This window comes from Meriones unguiculatus, chromosome 14, assembly GCF_030254825.1.
Source record: "Meriones unguiculatus strain TT.TT164.6M chromosome 14, Bangor_MerUng_6.1, whole genome shotgun sequence".
Classification (NCBI taxonomy): Eukaryota; Metazoa; Chordata; class Mammalia; order Rodentia; family Muridae; genus Meriones; species Meriones unguiculatus.
In genome coordinates, this window is record NC_083361.1 from 13224738 (window position 1) to 13247462 (window position 22725).

Consider the following 22725-nt stretch of genomic DNA (forward strand, 5'->3'; position numbering starts at 1 on the left):
GAGTGGCAGTTCCCTGGGCAAATGGGACACATGTTTCCATGACGATGAAAGAATGGTAAGAGCCAAGCTGGAGGAGTCCCATCTTGCCCATCTTTAAGCTGACATCCCCCACCCCCAACTCAGGTCGGAGGTGGGGTGGAGCTCTTCAAGACAGTAACTCAAGAGAACTGGGGGTGGGACAGTCCAAACTGGGTACCCACTGGCCCAGTTTCCGTCAGTCAAGCTGGTCCCCTCACATCACACTCCCCCAAGTCCGAGATTTCCCCCGGTTCAAGTAACACTTCAGTACAGATGAATGTTCAAGTATTGTGTAGAGAGCCAGGCAGGGGTCTGGGCCACCCCTTACCACTCCCCTGGGCCACGCTGAACAGCAGGTAGACCCGTGGCCCCTACTCCTTGCAATAGCTGCCATTTTCAGTGACGTTCAAGGAGTCGGGGTGGGGAAAAGAACTGAAATCTGGGCAGAGGAAGGGGAGAAGGGTAACCCCACAGAGAGGGAACTAGCCCACATCTGCTCCTCTCCCAGCCCCCAGTCCTGGCTTTTCCTGGCTTGTAGAGGCCCCTATCTGACACCTGGAACCCCAATTGCTCCTCTGGTTTCCCTTTTTTTGGACCCCGCCCCACCCAACTGGTCTGTTCCCTGAACCCTTGTTGGTCTGCTTTCTGCTTTCTGCCCTCCCCACACCCGGCTACCACCTCCCTCGGCCCCCTGGCTCCCAGTATCCTGCGTGCAAGATACCATATCCCCTCCTCCTTCCCGACTCGCACCTTTGGCGCCCCCTCCCACCGTCCCTTTGGCTCAGCACCTCCCCGGTACCTCTTGACCCACTCCCCCAAGGGGATGGACAATGAAGCAGGTGGAAGGGAGAGATGGGAAGCAAAGACCCCCAAAGATATCAGTGCAGGTGGGAGGGAAGGGGAAGGCTGGCTCAAGTCCTTGGGAAGAAATCCCAAGTCATTAAACTGAGGAGTGCCAAGTCATGAAGAAAATAACCTGGCCTCCAAACAGGGGTGAAATGAAGGCGAGAGGCCCAGGAGCTCTTGTCGAGTCCTGGGGGACCAGGGCATAGGCACCCAACTAGCTGTCCTTGAGAAGTAGTTTCTCTTCTGGGCAACGAAAGGGGCCAGGGGGCCCAGCAGCTGCCAACCGGGCACAAGCTTCAGGTGAGAGCTGGCGGCAGGAACGCAGGTCCAGGCGGCGAAGACGTGGGCAGCGACGGAACAGTGGAAGGCAGTGGTCCGTGAGGCGGTGGCATCCTGGAGATGAGGCAGTGGTAGCTGAGACTAGATAGGCGAGCAGGAAGTAGGCGACGGACAGGGGACCCACACCACTAGGCAAGCAAGGCAGACGGGGGGATCGCACTCACCAGCGAGATTGAGGTGTACCAGTGTCTCTCGGAGAGGGGAGGTGGGAGCCGTAATGAGGTGGACACTGGGGTCCCCAACATGGGCACAGTGACTCAAGTCGAGGGCACTGAGCTGGGGAGCATGGCGCAATAGGAGCCTCAGGGAGGCGTCGGTGAGCTCCAGGCCTGCCAGGCGGAGTTCTGCCACCCCCTGCAGTCGACCTCGGCTCTCTGTTTGCCCTGCGTGGACAAAGAAGCATTAACATTTAAGGCTCCTCCTACCCTTGGACCTCTGACCCCTGGACCCTTCCTGGGAGCTCTGCCACCGCCCTCATGCTCTTCATTACCTGCTCTCAACATGTGAGCGCCTCCCCTGCTGCTGCTCCACATGACCTGCTCTTGCCAACACCCACGGCACCCAAAGTCATCTCCTCTGACCTGTGCTCCTATCCCCTGAGGGAGGCCTCCCAAGCGCTCAGAGTCTTAACATTCCTCTCACTCCTAAGCCCCACCCCCAGTATCTAATACACTGTATATACATTTCTCCCTTGGGATCTATTTCTCCTGCCATAAGAATGTCCAAGAAAGCACAACTTTTGCTCAGTGCTCTGTCCCTAGTAGGATACTCAGTTATTTTCACCCCTAATCCAATAAACACCACTCCTCCACCCTCCCCATGACCAGTGAGGTCACGGTACAGGCTCAACGACAGTCTTGCTTGAACTCTCGCTCATTCTCTGCCAGAACCAAGTTTGCCGGCACTCTCCCACACCCTTGCTATGTAACTCTGGCTGGTCTGAACGCCTGTGTAGACCTCAAATTAGCAGCAATTTTCCCACCTCTACCTTCTGAGTAGCTACAATGCTCCATCGATTTATTCTCAAACACAAATGTGGTAGTATTTCTCCCCTACTTGGAATTCTTTGGAAGTATGTGCTGGTTCAGGTTTTTTTGTTTTGGTTTGGTTGGGTTTTCTTTTTGTTTTTTTCTTGTTTTTAATTGTTGTCGACACGAGCTAGAGTCATCGTCGAAGAAAGAATGTCAATTGAAGAATGAATGGCCTCCATCGGATGGCACGTCTGTGGAAGCATGTTCTTTTATGTTCATTTAACGTGCAATTGTGTTCCATTACTGACGTGAGATGGCCCAGCTCATTGAGGGCAGTGCTACCCTGGGTAGGGAGACCAACTGAGCCAGCCATGGAGAGCCAGCCAATGAGCAGTACACCTGGCCGGTCGCTGCTTGACTTCCTGCCCTGACTTCATAATGAACTACAAGCTGTAAGATGAAATTAATCCTTTCCTCCCCAACGTCCTTTGGTCATGCCGTTTCATCACAACAAAAGGAAACCAACTAGGACAGGTTAACTCCCTGATAGAACATGGATTCTATCCTTTCTTTGTTTCAGCTTTAAACCCAAGCCCATCCCCAAACACTGGGGCTACATTCCACAAGTAGCTCTGTCCACGAAACCCTGACAGGATGACCTAGGCTCAAGAGACTGCTGGCCACTGCAGAGTGAGTCCAGAAGCCTCCTCCTCCCTTATCTCCAGGGGAAAGGGCTCAGAGTCCTCCCACTCCACACCACTGCCTTAGGATCTCTGACTGGAGGGTTGCTGGCCCCGCACCAGAATTGCAGTAGGTCTTGCACGAAGCCCAAGATTTCAGATTTACTTTTCTTCCAAATTCTCTTGTGCTAACACTGCTGGGCCTATACTATGCTTTAGGAAGCCAAGGCAACAGAGATGGCTCGGCGGTTAAGCACCCAAATCCAATAGCTAACAACCACCTGTTGTATCTCAGCTCTGGGGGCACCTGACACCCCTCTGTGAACACGTGCAAGCATGCGCACATGCCCGCTCATGCCTGTAATCATACCACTGGGAAGGTAGAGGCAGGTGGATCTCTGGGGGTTCCAGGCCAGCCTGGTCTACAAAGCGAGGGCTACACACAGAAACAAAACAAATAATTTCAAAAGGAAGCCTCTACTTTGACCACCCCTGCTTGCAGAGAACACTAGAGCTTAGGTCACAAAGTCACCTGTCCAAGAGCACATGATTATGAAGTAACAGAGATAAGACCCCCAGGCCTAGGACTGAATCAGACTCTTATCATAATACCATCACTTGCCAGACACTAGCCTGGCTCTGAGAAAAACATCGCCAGATGTCACAGACTAAGATAAGTTTCCAAAACTGTTCTGTGGCATCTGTATAATGCTAAAATCAGTGTGTGTGTGCGTGTGTGTCTGTGGCATTAGGGGTTGAACCTAGGACCACACGCTGGCCACTAAGCTGTGTCCTCATTTACTTTCTGAGACAAACGTCTCTATGTTGCCCAGGCCTGCCCTGAGTCCCTGATTCTCCTGCCTCAGATTTCTGAGTAGCTGGGATAACGGGAATGTACCGCAAAGCTTCCAGGAGAATTACTCTTTATTTAAAATGTATTTTTGAGGTAGAATATTTAGCTCAGGCTAGCCTTCCATGTATCTCCTTGGCCCCGCTTAGGCCTCAGAAGTGCTGGGACTACAAGGTTGGTGAACTGCTCCCTAAGGTCTGGCAACCAAACATACCGCTTCTGTTATACGTCTGTGGGCAGTCAACTTAGCAAGCCCCGAGTTCCACCCCTCCACGTGTCCCTAAGGAGCTCACAGCTTAAAGACGGAGCAAACTGACTGGCCACAGCCCAAGTCTACCAGTGGCAAGAAAGGTCATTTAGAACTTGTGGACTGAGGGCAGGGGACATTAGTGTATGTCTTAGAAGCGAGAAATCTAAGCATAATAAATAATCTAAGAGCTGAGACAGCTTCCTGAAATGGAGGAATTGAATGATCAGAAAAAGAAGGAAGCCAAAGCTGAGAGACTCTGGTCACTGAAGCCTCAGCCTGCCCTGCTCTGCTTAGAATTTTCCCTAAATCCATGGCTTCAGAGACGTAAAAAGTGCAGGTGTAGCGTCTTCTCCGAAGAAATACTTTAAAAACAGACAGCTGTTAATTCGATGGAGGAGGATACAGCAGAAGAGGCGACGAAGATTAGGAAAAGGCCCCAGGACTGGAGAGACCTTGGCAAGAAGTCTCAAGCAGCTAAAGTACAGGGATGGCGTAAGACAGAAGGACGTATGCTAAGCCAGCCCTCAGCCCTCAGCCCTCAGCCCTCAGCAGTGAAAAATATCAGTCTTAAGGATGGTGGTGCAGCTCTGTGGACTCAGAGCTTAGGAGGCAGAGCCCCACCGGTTCCAGGCCAGTCTAGGCCACAGAACAAAACCCGTCACAAACTCAAACAAAAAATGAAAAGTAGGAAGGGTCGAATGTGGGGGCTCACGCTAATTCCAGAGGCAAGCTCATCTCTTGGGAGTTTGAGGCAGACCCGGTCTATACAGTGAGACCCTGTATAAAACCACAAGAACAAACACCAAGCTTGTGAGCTCAGTGGGAGAGTGTCTGCATTCCATGCATAGGAGGCTGCGTTCCAAGGGCACAGAAAACCAAAAAAGTGGTCCTTATGACAGTCAGAGCACGAGGGTGACAACACAGATGTGTTCTTCTGGGTGGCTTTCCTGGCTTTGGTAGGAAGAGACTATTGGGGCCAGAGAGAATGCTTTTAAAACCATGACTCCTCACCAGGCCTTTTCTGCCCTTCTAAGGGAAAGCCTATCCTTTCAAGACTTAGTTCAAAGTACACAGTAAGAAAAGTGAGTAAACGAAAAGTGGCCAAAACAGGTCTTCCTACTCAAACTCCTATTTTCTTCTATTTTTTTTTTTTAAATTTACTTATCTTTATTTTACATGCATTGGAATTTTGTCTGCATGTGTGTCTATGTGAGAGTGTCAGATCTTGGAGTTACAGACAGCTGTGGGCTGCCATGTGGGTGCTGGGATTTGAACCTGGGTCCATATGGAAGAGCAGTCAGCGCCCTTAACCACTGAGCCCTCTCTCCAGCCCACTTTCTTCCATTTCTTTAACTCCTTTGAGACCTGGCATATCAGAAGGGGCTTCAGAGCCCACGCCTCCACTTTACCTAACCCGTCTACAGGTGAGCTCGGTGGGCAAACCTGGTTTGGTGTCTGGTGGAGGCAGCAGCAGCTCACGAAGCTGGGAGTCTTTAACATCTTCAATCCAGCGGAGGTCCAAGAGCCGCAGAGCCGGCAGTGGGGCTGAGCCCAGGGCAGAGACGGAGAGCCAGGAGCACCCAGAGAGCACCAACTCCTGCAGGCCTAGAACCAGGAGACAGCTGCTAGAACTCATGGCACCTGCCTGTCCCCACCTGTCCCGACTCATCGCCAGTCCTACCTTGCAGTCGGTTCAGAAGCCACATGAGCTGCTTTTTGGAGACACCTGTCCAGCTAAGGTCCAGAGCGCGGGGCTGGCGACGAACGACCCCACTAAGCATGGGTGGGGTCAGTGACTTCCTCCTGCTCAGGTCCATCCTAGGCCACAGACGCTTGTCGTAGCACCTGCCAGCCACAGGGGGGAGACAGAGTCTTCAGCCCCAACTCTCAAGGACCCCACAATCCGACACCCCAGCTTTCTCCTGTCTGAGGATGGCTAGAATCTTCTGGCCCAAAGGACTGGATCTAGAAGTCCACCTCAGTGGAAATTGGAAGCAAGACCCTGGGCAAGTCCATTCCTCTTCCTGAGTCAGAAAGACTTCAGTTATAAACCGAAGATAATGATTCAGGCTGCTTGCCCCACAGGGCTGCCTTAAGATCAAATGAAGTAATTACAGTTCGTGGATCTTACAACTTTGCCAGATAGCTACACAGACACCATTTTCAGGATGATGTAATTAATGCCAAAGAGCCCTGAAAGCAGCCCCCAGACTCTACCTCTGGGCTTCTTGAGTTCCCTCCCTTCCTAAGTCAGAACCTCTCACAGGCGCTTTTCAGCTTCACTCGGCCAAGTGTGTAGCCAGTGCTGGACTTAGAATAATACTTTATCTGTTGGATTAGTTTCCCCCACTAGGATGTAAATTCTACAAGGGCAGATTTGGCCTTTTTCACTTCTGGATCCCCAGCATCCAACACACTAAAGGAAGGTGCCGAGCACAGGTTGGTTACCACACACATGCTGGCTGAATGAGCCAAGCCAGCGTGAAGTCCGACAACAACTCAGTCACCATTTTGCATTTATTAAGTGTTTAGGCCTGTAGGTCCCAGGCACTGGAGCAATAAATAACATGTGAATTCTGAAGAAAGATCAACAGGTCTGAGTCCCACTCTCCGTAAGTGGAAAGACTCCCAAGTGTTTTATCAAGAAATCATCAACATCCTGTGATACACTTCAGTTCCTTCAAACTGTAAGGTGGTCTTCTTCAGTAATTTTCAAATTTTCCCACTATCTGCCTATTTCTCTGCATAACACAGGTTTGCCTTTTTTTTTGGTTTGTTTGAGATAGGGTATCTCATTGTAGCCCAGGCTGGTCTGGAACTCACTATTTAGGCTACTTTAGACTAGAGGTGGGCCAGGCGTGGTGACACAAGCCTTTAATCCCGGAGGCACAGACAGATGGATCTCTGTGAGTATGGGGTTTGAGGCCAGCTTGGTCTGCATAGTGAGTTCCAGGACAGACAGGGCTATTTGAGAGACCCTGCCTTAAAAAACAAAAACAACAAAAGACCTTGAGGTAGTCTTCCTACCTCAACTAGGATTGCCAGCGTGTGCCACCATATTTGGCATGAGTTTATCTTTACGTCATTCTCTATCTGCACTTAAAACCAGTGTTGCTCTGGGAGCAGTGGCACACGCCTGTAATTCTAGCACTTGAGAGGTGGAGACAGGACAATCAGGAATTCAAGTCGGCCTCAGCTACCAGACCCTGTCTTAACCAAAACACAAGCGGAAAAAGAACAGCAGACAGCAGCGGTCCACACAAATGCAAAGCTTAAAATAAACAAGAGAGCTAGGGATGCCTGGGCAATAGAATGCTCGCCAGGAAAGGCTGATGGCCTGCCTGAGTTCTGTCCTTACAACCCATGCAAAGAAAGGGAACTGACTCCTCCATCATCCAATTAACAGCGCACCTCCTCCCAAAGATAAAGTTTAAAAGGCCAATCTGTACTGCACAGTGGGACACTGTCACCAAAAGCCGTTAAGACGACTCAGCAGGTAAAGGTGCTGGTGCCGAGCCTAATGACAGAGTTCGATTCCCAGGACACCTCACCCCACCATACATACGAATGAATAAATAAATGTAACAAAAAAGCCAGCAAGGAGATGACACTTAAACAAATACAATGAAACCTATTCTAGCCAGGCTATCTAAAACCTAAAGCCAGTTAAGTAGGTGATATGGATTAGAAAGGTACTAAAGATACAATAGCCCTACAACGGACTTCCCTTTCTTTTCATTCTCTCCTTCTTTCTGCCATTCCGTTCTTTAGTCTCCAATCCCTCCACTCAACCTTTAAACATACATCTCTCCAATCTAAGAAGAAAAACACGGAACCAGACCCATTATCCAGCCAGCCTCTCTCCATTCCTACTCTGACCTCCTGCTACATCCAAAGCCTTTCTCTGTCCAGCGTAAAGTCCTAGCTCCGCAGTGCCACTCCTTGAAGGCCTCCTGGACTGTCCACAGTTGGAAAGAGAACCCTAATTTGAGGGTACTCCCAGGTCCCCAACTGTGTTTCTGCATTATATTCCACAAAAGCCAGCTAGAATACCAACATGCCTTTATACGCATGCAATGTCGTCTAGTGCCAACTTATTCTGGCACATTCTATGTTTCTAGAGAGGCTAACTATCCTAGGCCCCTCAAGGCTCAACCCTAGACCTTCACATTCAGGGAGTCTCCCTGATTGTTTCTTGGCTGCAGCCAACTCAGCCCACTGTGGTCGGTCACAGGACATTGGGATTAAATCAACCGCAGTGTAGCAGCCAACAGCTGCTCAGGCCCTATCGATAGGAGTGTCCCAGCTTCCTCTGGACGTGAGGGAGCAAAGACACCATTGGGGAAAACCGGGGTGATAAGGACATGGCGCCTTCAACTCAGAGACCAAAAGAGGGGAAGACCCTGCTGAGACTCCATGAAGGGGAGGGTGGACAAAGGCAGGGCTTAGCTATCTCTACCCAGGAGCAGGACAACACGGCAGCTCTGAGAAACTCAGGTGGCAAGCAAGAATGAGGACAATTCACCTTAACACAGACTACAGACTGATGACTACAGACTAATATTCGTACAATTAAGAAACATAAGGCCCAGAGAGGTTAAAAAATATACTCAAGGGGGGCTGGAGAGATGGCTCAGCGGTTAAGAGCACTTACTGCCCTCACGGAGAACCTGGGTTTGATTCTCAGAGCCAACATGGCAGCTCCCAACTGCCTGAAGCTCCGTTCCAGGGGATATAACATGCTCATGCATGCCTCTCCTCTGGTGCACAAACTCACACAAACATACACATAAATTAAAGAAAAAACAAAACCTTGTCCAGGGACCCCTAGGTATTAAGTGGATGGAGCCTGAATCCTGAGTGGAAAAAGGCAGGGATGAGGCTCGAAGGGCCAGGACAGCAGCAGGGACAGACGACAGAGAGGGCTGCAACGCCAGGCAGGGCGCCCACTGTCCCAGACACAGAACCAGAAGAGCAGTGTATAAGCCGCACAGATCTAAACCCAGCTCTTCCACCTCCACACTTGGGGAGACCTCTCTGAGCCTCCATTTCCCAAGCCATAAAATGGGGTAAGAGTTCTGACTTCAAAGGCGTGTTACACCAACAAAGGAAGCAACGCAGGAAGGCCTGTGCTGGGGCCCAATGTCATGTCCAATGGGACTGGGCAGAGGCTGAAGGTGACAGAGAGCTATGGATGTCTTTTCAAGCTGGGGGCGGGAGCGAGGGTGACAGGGAGACAAGTGGCACTTGAGCAACAAAACCTGCAAGAATTCTTCAACAGGCAGGCCTGGGCATCCCCCTTCTGACTCCAGCCAAGCCCACAACATCCTTCTGCAAACCCTCCATTGCAGTTTCAAACCTCATCTTGCAGAAGTGCCCTGGGGATGGAGCAGTTCCCCCCCCCCCGCAGATTCAGCTTTCCATGGGCCGTGGGCAGAGATCACTGCTGGTTCTTCCTTCTAGGCACTGTCTGGGATTCCTAACACTACCGCTACCCTCTAGCCTCCCACCAGCCAGCCTTGACCGTGTGCCAGTCCTTGCTTACCTCCTCCTGTGCTGACGACCTTGAACACTGCAGTGTCTACCTGGTACATCAACACCTCCTCCACAACCCCCCTGGCCGCCCTTTGCCTCCCAGTTCTGAATAATCAGAGCTACCAGACAGGAAAGCCTGCAACTGCCTGCTCTCCCACTTAGGAACTTCTCCAGCTACACCCTCTTCTGCTTCTTTCCACACCCCATTTCTTCATCTAACTTCATTCACTCAACACAGTTGTCTTAGTAGCTGGTGAACGCCAGGGGCCGTCTCAGAAACCAGGGACCCAGCACGACTCAATGGACCAAGTCCCCGACTTGGAGTTTCTGCCTTTGACTCTGGCTTTGGCTCTCCCCTTCTCTACGCACAGCAAGGTGTGTGTCCGTGTGCATGTGTGCGTGTGTGCTCTAAGCCTCCCTTCCTCAGCCTTTTATTAGGACCTATCTCCTTCCTTAAGCTCCAAAATTCTTGAGTTGCTCTTTCTCTAGCTTATACTTATGTTCTGTCTCTGTGCTTTCTCTTTTCTTTGATTTTTTTCAGACACGGTTTCTCTGTGTAGCCTTGGCTGTCCTGGACTCATTTGTATACCAGGCTGGCTTTGAACTCAGAGATCTACGCGCCTCTGCCTCCCAGAGAGCTGGATTACATGCGTGCACCACTGAGCCCGGTATCTCTGCTCTGTCGCAGCAGTTCTAAACCTATGGGCTTCACCTCCTTTGGGGGTCAAGTGAGCCTTTCACAGGGGTCACCTAAAACCAGATATTTACATCAGGATTTATAACAGTAGCAATTTTTTTTTTTTTTTTTTTTTTTTTTTTTTTAGAGACAGAATTTCTCTGTGTAGCCCTGGCTGTCCTGGAACTTGCTCTGAAGACCAGGGTGAGCAATCAGCCTGGTTCCACCTCAGGCGGTAGTGCTGGGATTAAAGGTGCACAGTACCACCTGACAATCTTCTGGTAGAGGGTCCCCACAACATGAGGGGCTGTAGGAATGGGTCACAGTATTAGGAAGGCTGAGAAGCATGGCTCTCTCAAATCTGCTCCCTACAAGATGAAGACTTGTATGTTAGAACGAAACCTAGCTTCCTCGGCAGTGGAACTGGACCGGCTCGCAGCATCTCAGACCAAAGATCAAATGTGAGCTCTTCTCTCTCTGCTGAGACTGCCTGACCCTCCTCTAGGATTCCCAAGCTTCAGGAATATTGCTATCTCCCACCCAGGCTCCTGGGTCACAAATTCAGCTCATCTTCACAATGCAGTCTTCACAGGCAATGAGTCAGCAAGTCTAAGCCCTTTCCTGCAGTACAAAGGCTTGAACCCAGGACCAGGCTAAACAAGTGTTCTATCATTAAGTTACTTCTCCAAACGCCTGTCCTCTGCAGAGCAGCACAGGCTTTTAACTGATGAGCTATCTCTCTAGATGCCCCCCCACCCACCCCTTGTTTTCTGAAACAGGGTCTCTTACAGGGAACTAGGGCTTGTAGATCAGGTTAGGCAGGCTGGCCAGCAAGCCCCAGGAATTCTCCTGTCTCAATGCTGGCCTTTTCCCTGGGTTCTGGGGATGACATACAGGCCTTCACGACAAATACTATCTCCCCATCCCCCAATCCTTCCTTTTTATTTTTTTAAAGTGGGCCTGGCTGTTCTGGAGCTTTCTAAATGCAGACTAAGCTCGCCTCAACTTGATCACAGGGATCCACTTGACTCTGCCTCCCAAGTACTGGGATTAAAGGCATGTGTCACCACTCAGCTAGTCCTTTTATCTGGAGAAGTGTCTTAATAAACTGCGGAGGCTGGCCCGGAAGTTGCCATTTTTCTGCCCCAGTCTTCCAAGCAGTGGAATTACAGACCCGGACCCCCAAGCCCAGGGGCCACTTCTCTTCTCACAGAGGTCTGGACCAGGCACGTGGTGCAGGAGGGTTCCGGAATTCACAGTGAGACACTGTCTTCTCACCTCCTCCACAAAGTCTCAATCTGTGCCCCTCCCTGCTGCTCCTGCTTGAATGACCAGATCTGGCAGAGCTTCCTGACACATCCCCCACTGTGATCCCCACAGCCCTCTGCTCTGCTCTTAGCTGGTTCTTCTCACCTGAAGGCACCATTTACTGAGGGCTTAGTACCCTCAGGCACTGTGCTGAGTGCTCTGCAGGGACCGCCTCATTAAACCCCACAAGGTAAACAGGACCTGGCTTCTGTATCTGAGCTTCGGCATCTAAGGATTCAACCTCCCACAGATGGAGACATTTAAACAAAAATTGTTTATGTACTGAAGGAGACTTGTTTTGTTACTCCTTGAACAATACAGGATAGTAACTATTTACATATCATTTGCATTGTATTAGATCCCATAAACCATCCAGAGATTGAGCAGGTTACACACACACACACACTGTGCTGTTTGGATTTTGGTATCCTGAAGTGGAGGGGCATCTTAGAACCAGTCCTTCTTAGGACTTGATATCCAACCACATTAATATACACCCCAGACTACAAGTGAGCAATGGAGGCCTCTAAGAGATGGAAGTCAGCACTGACAAGAGCCACCAGCCAGGCTGCAGGGCCCAGGCTGGGGATACTGTGCACTCACTGGCTTGTCTGCTTTGTCTATGTCCAGCTACAGGTCTCTTCTGGATCCCATGTGTCAAGCACAGAGCCAGCCTGAAAGGCATGGACAAACATCTCATCTCTCAAGACTGTATCTATGCTGCAGTCTCTTCCAGAGCACAGTTCTTAAGACTAAAACCTTGGTCTTTCGGTCTGTATCTGTAAGCAAGCACATGTGAACAGTAATGATCCTGAGGCCCTGAAAGCTTCTACTTCCTAAGGACTTTGCTCAGTTCTGGTCTACCATCTAACAAAAGCTGTGAGACCCGTCCTGGTTTTACATGAAGAAATAAAGAATCGGAAGCCAGGCCTGGTGGTGTTCTCCTTCTGAGTAAAAGGAGAACAAGGTCAGCCTAGACAACTTGGAGACCCTGTCTCAAAAATAAAAATGAAGCCAGGCCACGGGTGGCCTTTAATCCCAACATTTGAGAGGCAGAGGCAGGAGAATTTTTATAAGTTCAAAGCTAGCCCTTATCTACAGGATCAGTTCCAGGACAGCCAGAGCTGTTACACAGAGAAACCCTGTCTCAAAAACCAAAAAACCAAACCAAAACAAAATAATTAAAAAAAAAAAAAAAAATAAGAAGGCTCAAGGTATAATTCAGTGGTAGAGGACCTGCAATGCAACAGGCCATGGGTTCATTCCTAGTACAGGGAAGGGAGAAAAGGAAGGAGAGAGGATGAAAAAGATGATGATGATGAAGAAGACGAAAAAGAAGAAAAGAAGACGAAGAAGAAGCAGAAGAAAGGCATGAGGAAGTTAAAAAACTACCCCAAGGGCACAGACTCACTGGAGCAAACAGTCTACCAGAGGCATTTGCCTCCGGCTCTTCGCATACCAGCCTGCCTGACTCCAGAGAAACCCCAAGGCAAAGTTCTAGCTCTCCAGACCCTGTCCCAAAGGAAGAGGGAGGAGTTTTGTTTAGCCCCTAACCAGACTAGCAAGGTTCAGTGTGCCTCATTCCTTGCGGGTGCTGCTATTCATGTGAACAAAGATAACTGCACTTTTTTTTTGGAGGGGGGGTATAGGGATGGAGGGGTAAGGAGTGGGGAGGTGAGGGTGACTGGGGACACAACAACAGGGAACACTGATGGGGACACAGAACACTAAGTGTCATTATGTAGCCAAGACTGGCCTTCAGTTCAGGCTCCTCCTGCTTCAGCCTCCTGAGGGCTGGAGATGCAACACTGTTGAAGCCCTGATGGGAATCTGAGTCCTGGGAAAAACCTTGGATTTACTCACTTAGTGCAACATTTCTTGAACATCTATCTATACTGCCTTTGTACTATGTTGGGGATATGAAGATAAAAATCAATACAAAGTATGTGTCCCCAAACCCAGAAACTGATGGGAACACAGAAATAAAGAATGAAAGCTTGTCCACACGCCAAAGGCCTCTGTGTGCTCCATTAGGGGAACAGCACGCTGTGGGAGCGCGATGGAGGAGGAAGCTTGTTGGTGACGACCAGAAGGAAAGACAGGCTTTGGGGGATGACAAGCATTTCTACACAGGGTGAGGAGGCAATGGGGGGAGGGTGTTAGGAGAAAAGGGATGGCTGGTTCAGGCTATCTGAACCTATGGCTAGCCACCCATGGCTGCTTCAGAGGGCAAGGACTACCTGTAGGGGGGTTTTCTCTCCCGATTCAAAGTCCTAGGTCTACTATCTGCTCTCCACAGAGCCACTGGGAGGGCCAAGTGAGCTCACAGTAGCCACGAAGGGATCACATTACAATACAGACGGAAAAAGAAGGCCAAGACTCAGAGAGAACCAGAAACCTGTTACAGGTCACCTAACAAGCAAGAATCAAAGCAGCGACGGAAGCCAGGCCTGTCTGGCCACTCACCAGCGGCTCCATGTCCGGCAGACTCGCATGCACACACATAGCTCTCGGGGTCCTAGATGCTGGAAGACTCGAAGCCAGGCCGCCCGAGGCAGGGGGTGGTCGGATCCAGCAGCCAAAGGCAGAGTGTCAGGCTCAGGGCTTCGAGGGGGAGGCCGGACCACGTGCCGCTCCAACTGCGGAGGCCTCGGTGGCGGGGCAGGGCCCAGGGGCCAGCTGAGCAGTGGCCCCCCACTGCCAGGGCGGATGGCCCGCCGCCCCCCACGGTTCTCTTTCTCGCCAGAGCTGCCTCGGGCTGGCCGCCGCCCATTCCGGGCCTCCCCAGGAGCTTCATCCTCACTAAGTGATGTGCCAGATGAGTCTGAATCAGAGTCTGAGTCCGAGGAGGAAGAAGAGGTATCAGGCACCCGCTCCAGCAGCTGGCACATCCGCTTGAAACGCTCTAGTTTCTCCCTCTGTGGCGATGGGGATGGCACTGCTGGGCCCTCAGCAGAAGCCATAGGCGGCTTTGGTTTCTGCAAAGAGACAGGTGAGGCTGTACTAGGGCCTAGAGTGCACTTTCCCAACCACTCACCCAAAAGGAGTCACCAGAGGATGAACAGCCCCAGGAGACACAGTCCACCTCTGGACTTCAGTTTCCTTATCTACCATGTGAAGGCACAATTCAAAGTCCAGATAGCCTGGGTCAGTCAGTGGCCCACGACCCTCCCAGGGGCCTTGTGTGCAGTGTGGGCTTGCCTTTTCAGTTCTGGGCTGTGGAAGGTCCTGCTTGACCACGGACAACATGGAACAGCTAGACTAGAGAAGCCCGCAGTGTGAGAGTGATCACTGCCTGTCTTGGTGAGAGCAACCTTGTTGTCTGACTCAAGAGACAACCGGGGCTACTCCTTGGAGATGTGAGGAATCTGAGCGAGGCTCAAAAAGACTAAGTGACGTGTTCAAGGTTACAAACTGGTATTTGGTGGAGGATCTGGACAGTCCAGCAGGAGCTTGTGTTTGGGTTGCCAGTGCAGAATAGTATCAGAATTCTAGCTTTGCCAGGCGATCTTGGGCCAACCCTTTACTTTCTCTGGGCCCCATTACTTTTATGTGTCATTAGATTTATCTGGCTAGGAGATGGGAAAAGGGGTAAGGAAAGTAGGTCTGTCTTCATCTCACAAATTAGAAAACCCATTTGCCAGCCCAGAGTAGCCAACAAGTTGCCAAGACCATATAAATAATCAGTAATATGGCAGAAACCTAAATTCAGTTCTTTCCACTCAGGCTTAGAAAACTGAGGAAAATGGGCCAGATAGTATACTCATGGCTGCTGGAAATCAGGGATTCCTAGGACCTGGACCCAGGCTATTCTCCACCTAACTCCTTCCAGGGGGCCATAGGGAACACGGGGGCTAGAGCAAGACAAAGTGAGCAGGAAAGAACAGATCTTGGTCTCCATGATGGAGGGTGGGGCGGGGGAGGGAAGGAGGAGGTCCCCGGCACACCTCCCAGTTCTCGGGAGGGAGCCCAGGGTGGCAGGATGAGAATGCCTGGCTCGGATTCAGAACCCTGGGGGGCAGAAGGCCGGGGCTGCCTGGGTCCGCTCCTCGGAGGAGGCAGGCATCTCCACCCACCTTCTTCAAGTGCCTTTCTCGGCCTCCTTTCACCTACCAGGGCAAGGAGATACAGGGAAAAAAAGAAACTCCATTAGAAGCCCTTACTGACTACCAAACTAAGGGCCACGGCCTCTTCTTGAACTACAAATCCCAGAAGCCCCCATCCCAGGAAGACCGCTCAGCATGCTAACCTTGTAATCAGTGTCTTGGCTTACTGAGCATGCTCCTCAGCTTCTTTCTTTTCCCCTCAGGCTTTTTTTCAAGCCCTTCCCTCCGCCTCTGTAGTAGTTTGAGCATGCTCTGTTGCTCCTCCCTAATTCTCCAGGTTTCCAAAGATTCCTGGCCTGTACCAGTTACCCCTCGCTATGTTTCTTCTTCATAGTGATCCGTGTTCCATCCACAACTCCTGCTACAACTCCCAACCACCTCTGGAAGAAACCCACATACCCTTGCTCCCCACATCAGGCAGGACCTTCCTCTGGAACCCCCACCCCCCAGGCTAATACTACAGTTCCCAGAATCCCATGGGCTAAAACCAGCCTCCCCCTTCCGCTCACCTTTTTCCTTGGGGTGGGGGTCTCATTCCCCGCCTCCCTCTCCTTCCGTTTTGGGGGCCCAGACACATCGTCAGGGGGAGGGCCAGCAGGTAAGGGTCCCTTTCTTCTGGGCAAGGGTGGTGGAGGTGGTGGCTCCTCCGTCAGCTTCCATCCACCCCCTAGGTTAGCGCCTTCCTCACCATTGTCAGCCCTACGGCGCCCTGGACCCTCACCTGAGTCCTAGAAAGTGTAAGCTGGGGATGAGGCCGCACCTAGTTCCCAACCTCCCACCCCTCCCCGGTCCCAGCCCCTGCTTTACCTTGCTTGTCCGTCCTTCCTGGGTGCATCGGGGGCACTCCCAGCAGTTGGGGATCTCTGAATTGATAACGCCCTCAGCCTTTCCCATCTGTACACGAGAGACCACGTTACGGAGAGAAGGTGCCAGTACGTGCCCAGAGACTGTGACCCACCTCCCCCTCCCCGCCAGCCTACCCCAATGCATCCCCAGGGTTACCACCTTCAGGCAGCCAGGGTGGACGATCTCGTTGCAGATTGTACACTCCATGAGGCTCAGAGCAAACTTCTCTTCCTCTCCATCTACTGTATCCTCCTTCCCAGCTTCCCCACACAGGAGACACACAGCTGTGTGTGGGAGCACGGGCTGTTGGGGGAAGAGGAGGCATCAGGGACCCCACAACCAAGCTGCACAGAAAAACTCTGGAGTCAGCTGTGGGATAAAGTGGGTTCAGAACCCAGTCCTTAACTTGGTCCTTTTGCCAGAATGACCTTCAGCAGTTGATTTAACCTCACTGTTTCTGCGTCTTTAAAATGGGGTGAGGGAGCTTCCTTTGCAGGCCCATTGTTAAGAAGGAGACGAGGCATGCGGGTGGGGGGCGGGGGCAGAAACACAGCTACTGTCCTTATTGGAATTGTTAGCTCAGGAGGCAGGGCTGGCTCGGAGTGGAAGAGACCAGACCACAGGTGAGTGAACACTCAGATGGGTTAAAGATAAGACAATAGCCTGGGGCTAATGCTAAGGTTGTTCAGGGGAGTCCAAGGGTGACTCAGGGGCCCACAGTGAGACCAGTTAGGCAAAGGTCCATGGGACATGAGGAGTCACAGCTGCTTAGTCTGACTTGGGGCAGAGGCAGCAGCCTCAGACAATGTAACTTTAGGGTGGACAATGTTTACACTAAAGCATATCAGGGATGCTGAAGGCCATGGATCTAGATCAAGGAAGGAGGATCAGAAAGTGAAGCAAGGGGTTAAGGGACAAAGGAAGAGAAGGGACCGTGGGGGTGAAAGTGCAAGGAAAGAGGGAGTGAGGCGAGCTGCTGGGGAAAGGCCATTCTGGTGCCCGGGGCTGCTCAAAGGATGAGGGAGGCAGGGAAGAAACCATGCTTCCCAGATAACCACTGTGCTGGGCCTTTCAATAGGACATTCATAGTACACTACTGTCTAATCTCTGCAGCCCAGCAAAGGAAACATTTTACAGAGAAGGTACTTGAAGTTCAGAGTGATTTGCTCAAGGTTACAAAGCGGGGAGGCGGGGGTTCCTGGCCTAAAGGTTGTGGAAGAGGCTAGAGAAAGGCAAAAGTTATTCTCCATGTAAGATGGGTTCCTCTTACACAGATATTTGGCCAGGGGCATAAACTTGGGGGCAGAGCTCTCTTTTCACTTTTTGGGTTGTTTTGTTTTTTGTTTGTTTTTGGTTTTTCAAGACAGAGTAGTCTTGTGTAGTCTTGGCTTTCGTTTGTTTTTGTAGATCAGGCTGGCCCCCTCTTAAAGAGATCGGCCTGCCTCTGCCTGTAATCTGGGAATTACAGGCATGTGCCACCACACCCAGCTGGGCTGAGCTTTCCATATAGATCTAAGGCAGATTCTTCTGTGTACCCCATTTTGTGACAAGGGCAAAAAGCAAAAGTTTAAACAAATCAGTGGAGGAAGACAGCACCTCTGAGGAAGATTCTGGAAAGCAGCTTCTAGACACCCAGAGAATACTCGGGCAGATACTGCTGACGGTGCTCTCGGCAAGCATACCTGGAGGTCCACGTACCCGGCACGGGGGCAAGACTCACCGCGGTGCACTGCCGAAGCAGGCACGACTGCTTCATGCGCCCGGGCCCCCCGAACTTCTTCATGTCTCGGCAGAAATGGCAGTCCCCGCACTCAGTTCGCACACAGGCCCGGCAGCGGCGGCAGCGGGTTCGGCGTCGGCGCGCTCCGGCCCCCGGCCCCCGGCTGCTCGACGACATTGGGGGCGTCAGCAACGCCGAGGGCTGTAGGCAGACGGTAGTAGGGTCAGGGAGGCCTGCGGAGCCTCGCCTGAGACAGTCCTGAACACGAGCTCCCTGCACCTCTGATGGAGCAGAGCTATTTGTACCCACGAGACAGGAAGGTCAGCCCTCTAAGTGTGTGTCCTGAGGAGACAGCCACTCCCATTACTCAAGACCTCCCTCCTCGAACATTCCCTCTTGCTGGAAGCAGACACTTAGGCCCCTCCTCTAACATCCCAAGCCAAGGTTCCTGGAAAGGGCTTCATGTCTGCAGCATTACCTCAGGAAGCTTCGAACTCATACCTGTTACCCAAACAACCCATACTCTCACAGATTAACCTCCAGACTGCAGGGGCAAATAAATACCACACTCTTCTCTCTCTCTCCCTCTCTCTTCTCTTCTCTTAGGTACTAGTCATCCAAACCTTTCAAACCTGGATACTCTAACCAGATCCATTTCCAATAACCCACTGTGCTCTCAACTTCCCAGGACTGACACCCCTGAGGTTCCTAAGTGTCCCTTCCCAGCCCACACAGAAGTCCTTCTGCTCCAAGATATCCAATAGGATCCCTCAGGCAACCTGGGTAATCTCCCAGTTTCCCCCGGGACTCTACAATCCGGCCTAACATCTCAACAAAATTCAAGGTGGGCTCGGTTTTGGATCCTCCCGCTCCCCCCGCCCCATCCCACATCTTACCAGGCTGCTTTTCATCCCTAATTGTCTGGAATCCCTAGGGCTCTCCTGCCCATGGAAACCAGATCCTCTGAAATCCCACATGGATTCAGCAAGCCTGGAGGGGTCTCTTCCCAGCCAGTCTTAGACCTGCTTCCCCCTGGCTTCTCCCTTTCCAAGGACTTCCAGACCATCCACAGGGTATGGGGCCCTCCAGCACTCCGGGGGAGGGGCCTGGAGGGCGGCGACTGGAGGCGGGGGGTGGGGGACGGAGGGGGAGGTCTGCAAGGGGCAGCAGGGTCGGGGAAGGAAGGCCAGTTGCCTAGGGTTGGGAGGTTATAGGAAGAAGGTTGGAGAGGAGTTTGGAGCAAAGGGAGGGTGAGGCTGGGGGCGGGGAAGGCAGGGAGAGGCCAGGCTGAGGATGAATGGGAGTGGGAGCTGCCCAGGTCTGGGGGTGAGGAGGAGCCGCATGAACCCACCTCACACGTGTCCCGGGAGCCATCTCTCCCTTCTCGGCAGCTCCCGGCGGGTCGGCGGCCATCGGCGGCGGGGGGGCCGGGCGGCGCGGGGCGCGGAACGCTCAGAACGCCGGGGTCCACGGCCCCCCGAGGGCGCTCGGCCCCTCCCTCCGGCGGAGGCCGGGACAGCAGCGAGTGGAGATGGGGAGCGCCGGGGGCGAGGCCCTCCCACGGGCTGCGGCGCGGCCCTTCCAGGGGGAGGTCCTGCTCTGGGGGGCTCAGTCCCTCAGCCCCCCCAGGCCAACGGGGGCTCCTCGGGCGCAGGGTGCTCAGCTTCTGCCCGGGCCCCACTCAGTCCCGGGTACGAGTCTCAGTTCCCCACCCCCACCTCGCCCCAAAGCCCCCGACCCTTAACTGGCCCCTTCCCAGCTCCAACTGCCCAGGGGTCCAGGGAAAGACCCGGGGGCCCCCCACCGTTTCCGGGGTTCAAACCCCGCCCACCGCCGGTTCCCGGGGAGGGGGGGGTCGCTGCAACCTGCCCCCCTCCCCTGGGTCCGCCCCTGTACTGCGGCCCCCTGACCTACAGAGACAGGGCGGGCAAGAGGGGGGTGAAGGAAGCTGCTCCGGCCCCGCCCCCCCAGCCTGCGCGCGCCCCCGGCCTCCCCCTTCAAACGCGCGACCCTCAAGATATTGGGATTTAAATAAAATTTGAATAAATCCTCTCCTAAAATGGGAGGGTGTAAGGAAAGGATGGGGCAGAGGCAGGAAAGGGGTGGGGGCAGTTGAGGTGTCTTAGCACCTCTAGTCCCCTAGCCTCGCGCTTCTTCAGCCCTGGGCCCTGGTCGCCGCTCTCATCCCTCCTCAGCTCCTTCCTCTTTCCTCCTCTCCTCCCTCTCCCCTCCCTCCTTCCCACCTCCTCCTCCTTTTTACTCCCTCCTTCTCCCAAAGGAACCCCGCCCCCTTCTCCCTCCTTCCTCCACCACTTCTACTTTCCAGGGCGAACGCGTGCAAAGCACGACGGGAGTTGTAGTCCTGCAAACTCTGGCGCTACCGTGGGAAAAACGAGTTACTGGGGCCAGCCGGCACTACTAATAAGATGGCGAAAGGCATGCCACGCTGGGAGCCGAGCATGGCGGGAATTATAGTCCAGTTGACCCGAGACTCCCCGTAGCAGGACATAGAAGGAGCAGGAACGATGACTACAAACAAGATGGCCTTTTCCCCCGACCCGACCTCCTTTCCAGGCACTCACACGCCCTCTGGTCCACAACCCTCCGCGTGTGTGATACCTGACGGGAGTCGCAGTCCATCTGCTGCCTTCCCGCTGCCATGTCTACTCGTCAGGAACAATGGAAAGGTGAAAAAGGAACGAGGACTACAAGCAAGATGGCGAACGAGGGCATACGCCTAATAAATCGATTTTATGAAGTTGGGATGGGAATAGTAGTTTTCCAACCTTCCTATGTTCCTTAAGAATGCCAGAACCAGGAGGATAACGAGACTACCATAAAGATGGCAGGCTACCTAACCTTTCCTGGCTACTTCATTCTACCACTCGGAGCTCCTCGCCCGCCCGGACTATCAGAATCCCGCACTCAGTAGCGCAAAGCAGGGCGGGAATTGTAGTCTCCCCCGGTCCCCTCTTTTATCTTCTGTCCAGACAATGGAAGTGGGTGGGGCGGGGCCTATCGCAAAGATGGAGGGTGAAGGAGCAGACGGTGCTATGGGATTTGTAGTCCAACCGCTAAGACTAGTCTCGGCGGATATGTTGGAAAGGACTACTGCGGAGATGGCGACCTAGTCGCTTGCCCTCGGTGCCAGTACCTGCTGGGGTATGTAGTCTCTTCTTTAGCTGTACAGAGAAAGGACGCTCCTGTTGAAATATGTATCGACGCGAACACGCCAAATCGCAGGCGGACGGAAACGGAAAGTCTCTTTCCTCCTGGCCTCCTTTTCTAAAGGGCTTGCAGGGAAATGTAGTCCCAAGCTTTCATTCTCCAGTGGAGGAGACCTGGTGTCACCTGTGGGAATCAGTGCGGGTGAGAGAGAGGTAGCGGGGGTGATCAGGGAGTAGAGAACGTCCGCCTTCTCGGATGGTGAGGATTTTATATTGGGGGGGGGAAGCAACCATAACCAGTATTGCAGCGAGAAGGGAGGCGTGGTTCTCCCCAGAAAGTACTCCCACGCTGTTGTCCCTTAGAAAGCCTGGGCATCTTGCACACGATGCTTCCTCTCCCAGACCATTGCAAATCGATACCTTGCACGTCGTGAGGGCCAAAGAAAGAAGACTTTGGAATATACAAAATCTCCTTTCCGCCTTAGGAAGTCATCAAACCTCAGTTTCTTACCCGAAAGGGGGCATAATACTCACCTCCAGGCAGAATTAGCGTTAAAAGTGTTCAAGAAAGTAACCAGTTCTGGTACGAGGCATGTGGCAGCAGTTATTTTTTCGAGGTCCCTTCCAGCCCAGCCGTTTCGGAAGCCCAGGAATCCATCATGCCGGACAGTTAGCTTCTGGGAAAAGAAAACTGACGAGTAGGCGACCCCCATCTTAACCCCCACCCCTCTTCCGTCCTCATCTGGGTCTTCCTACCGTGTCTACCCTGCATTGTTCCCAGGGGGCGCCCTCTCTCCTTTTAACAGAGGACGCACACGCTGACCAAATTCCGTCGTCAACCTGAATTGTAGCTTTGCGTGCTGTGAAGCCTCGTGCCTTGCCTTCGCAGCCTTGCAGGCCTCCCCTGAACCCTCAGCTATCAATGGGACTGCTTTATGCCATCCCAATTTCCTTCTGAGCCCTAGAAAACCCGCTCACTGCTACCCCAAGCCAGTCCCCTCTGCTTCCTTGTCTCTGCTGGGTTTCCAGGCCTCCTGGAGACTTGGTGGGTGTGGTTTTTCTGCCTGGGAAGTTAACTCTGGCCAAAACCGTGCAAAGTCGCAGTTAGCTAGGCCTACTAGCCTTTAAGGTAAGCAGATGCTCCATGCGTTTCACCATTAGTCGTGGCTCCCAGGGAAGTGTCTATCGTTTTAAAATCCACACTGCTTTTACTTAAACTGGCAAGGACTGATTTCTGGTTTTGGTGGGGGGTTTTTTGGTTTTTGTTGTTGTTGTTGTTTTTTCCTAGCGCTTTTCACACGTGGACAAAAGTTGCATTTTTTTCACACATCCAGTTGTTTATCCTTCGGGTACCTTTAAAAATTCCACTGCACAAATAAAGTCTTCCAGTAATTTCCAAAAGGAGATTTGTTT

At 52.4% G+C, this 22725-nt stretch overlaps 1 protein-coding gene and 1 long non-coding RNA gene across 3 annotated transcripts; one reads left to right on the plus strand and one right to left on the minus strand.

Annotated features, from left to right (window-relative positions):
• Positions 1–76: 76 nt before the first annotated feature.
• On the minus strand, positions 77–19822 carry Fbxl19 (F-box and leucine rich repeat protein 19). 2 transcript variants are annotated; one of them, XM_021655397.2, is made up of 11 exons: positions 19497–19822; positions 18146–18346; positions 16585–16728; positions 16387–16473; positions 16089–16307; positions 15550–15582; positions 13940–14451; positions 5636–5799; positions 5398–5559; positions 1368–1586; positions 77–1257 (listed from the first exon to the last, which is right to left on the minus strand). In XM_021655397.2, the coding sequence occupies exons 2-11, from the start codon at positions 18320–18322 to the stop codon at positions 1079–1081; spliced, it is 1896 nt and encodes a 631-aa protein (XP_021511072.1). In that variant the 5' UTR covers positions 18323–18346; positions 19497–19822; the 3' UTR covers positions 77–1078. The 2 variants fall into 2 exon arrangements, with proteins under 2 accessions (XP_021511072.1, XP_021511073.1); XM_021655398.2 differs by having other exon boundaries at positions 15421–15582.
• Positions 18931–21660, plus strand: LOC132647142 (uncharacterized). Its single transcript, XR_009585432.1, has 3 exons — positions 18931–18989; positions 19080–19218; positions 20472–21660. It is a non-coding gene; the product is annotated as an uncharacterized LOC132647142 (long non-coding RNA).
• Positions 21661–22725: the final 1065 nt, after the last annotated feature.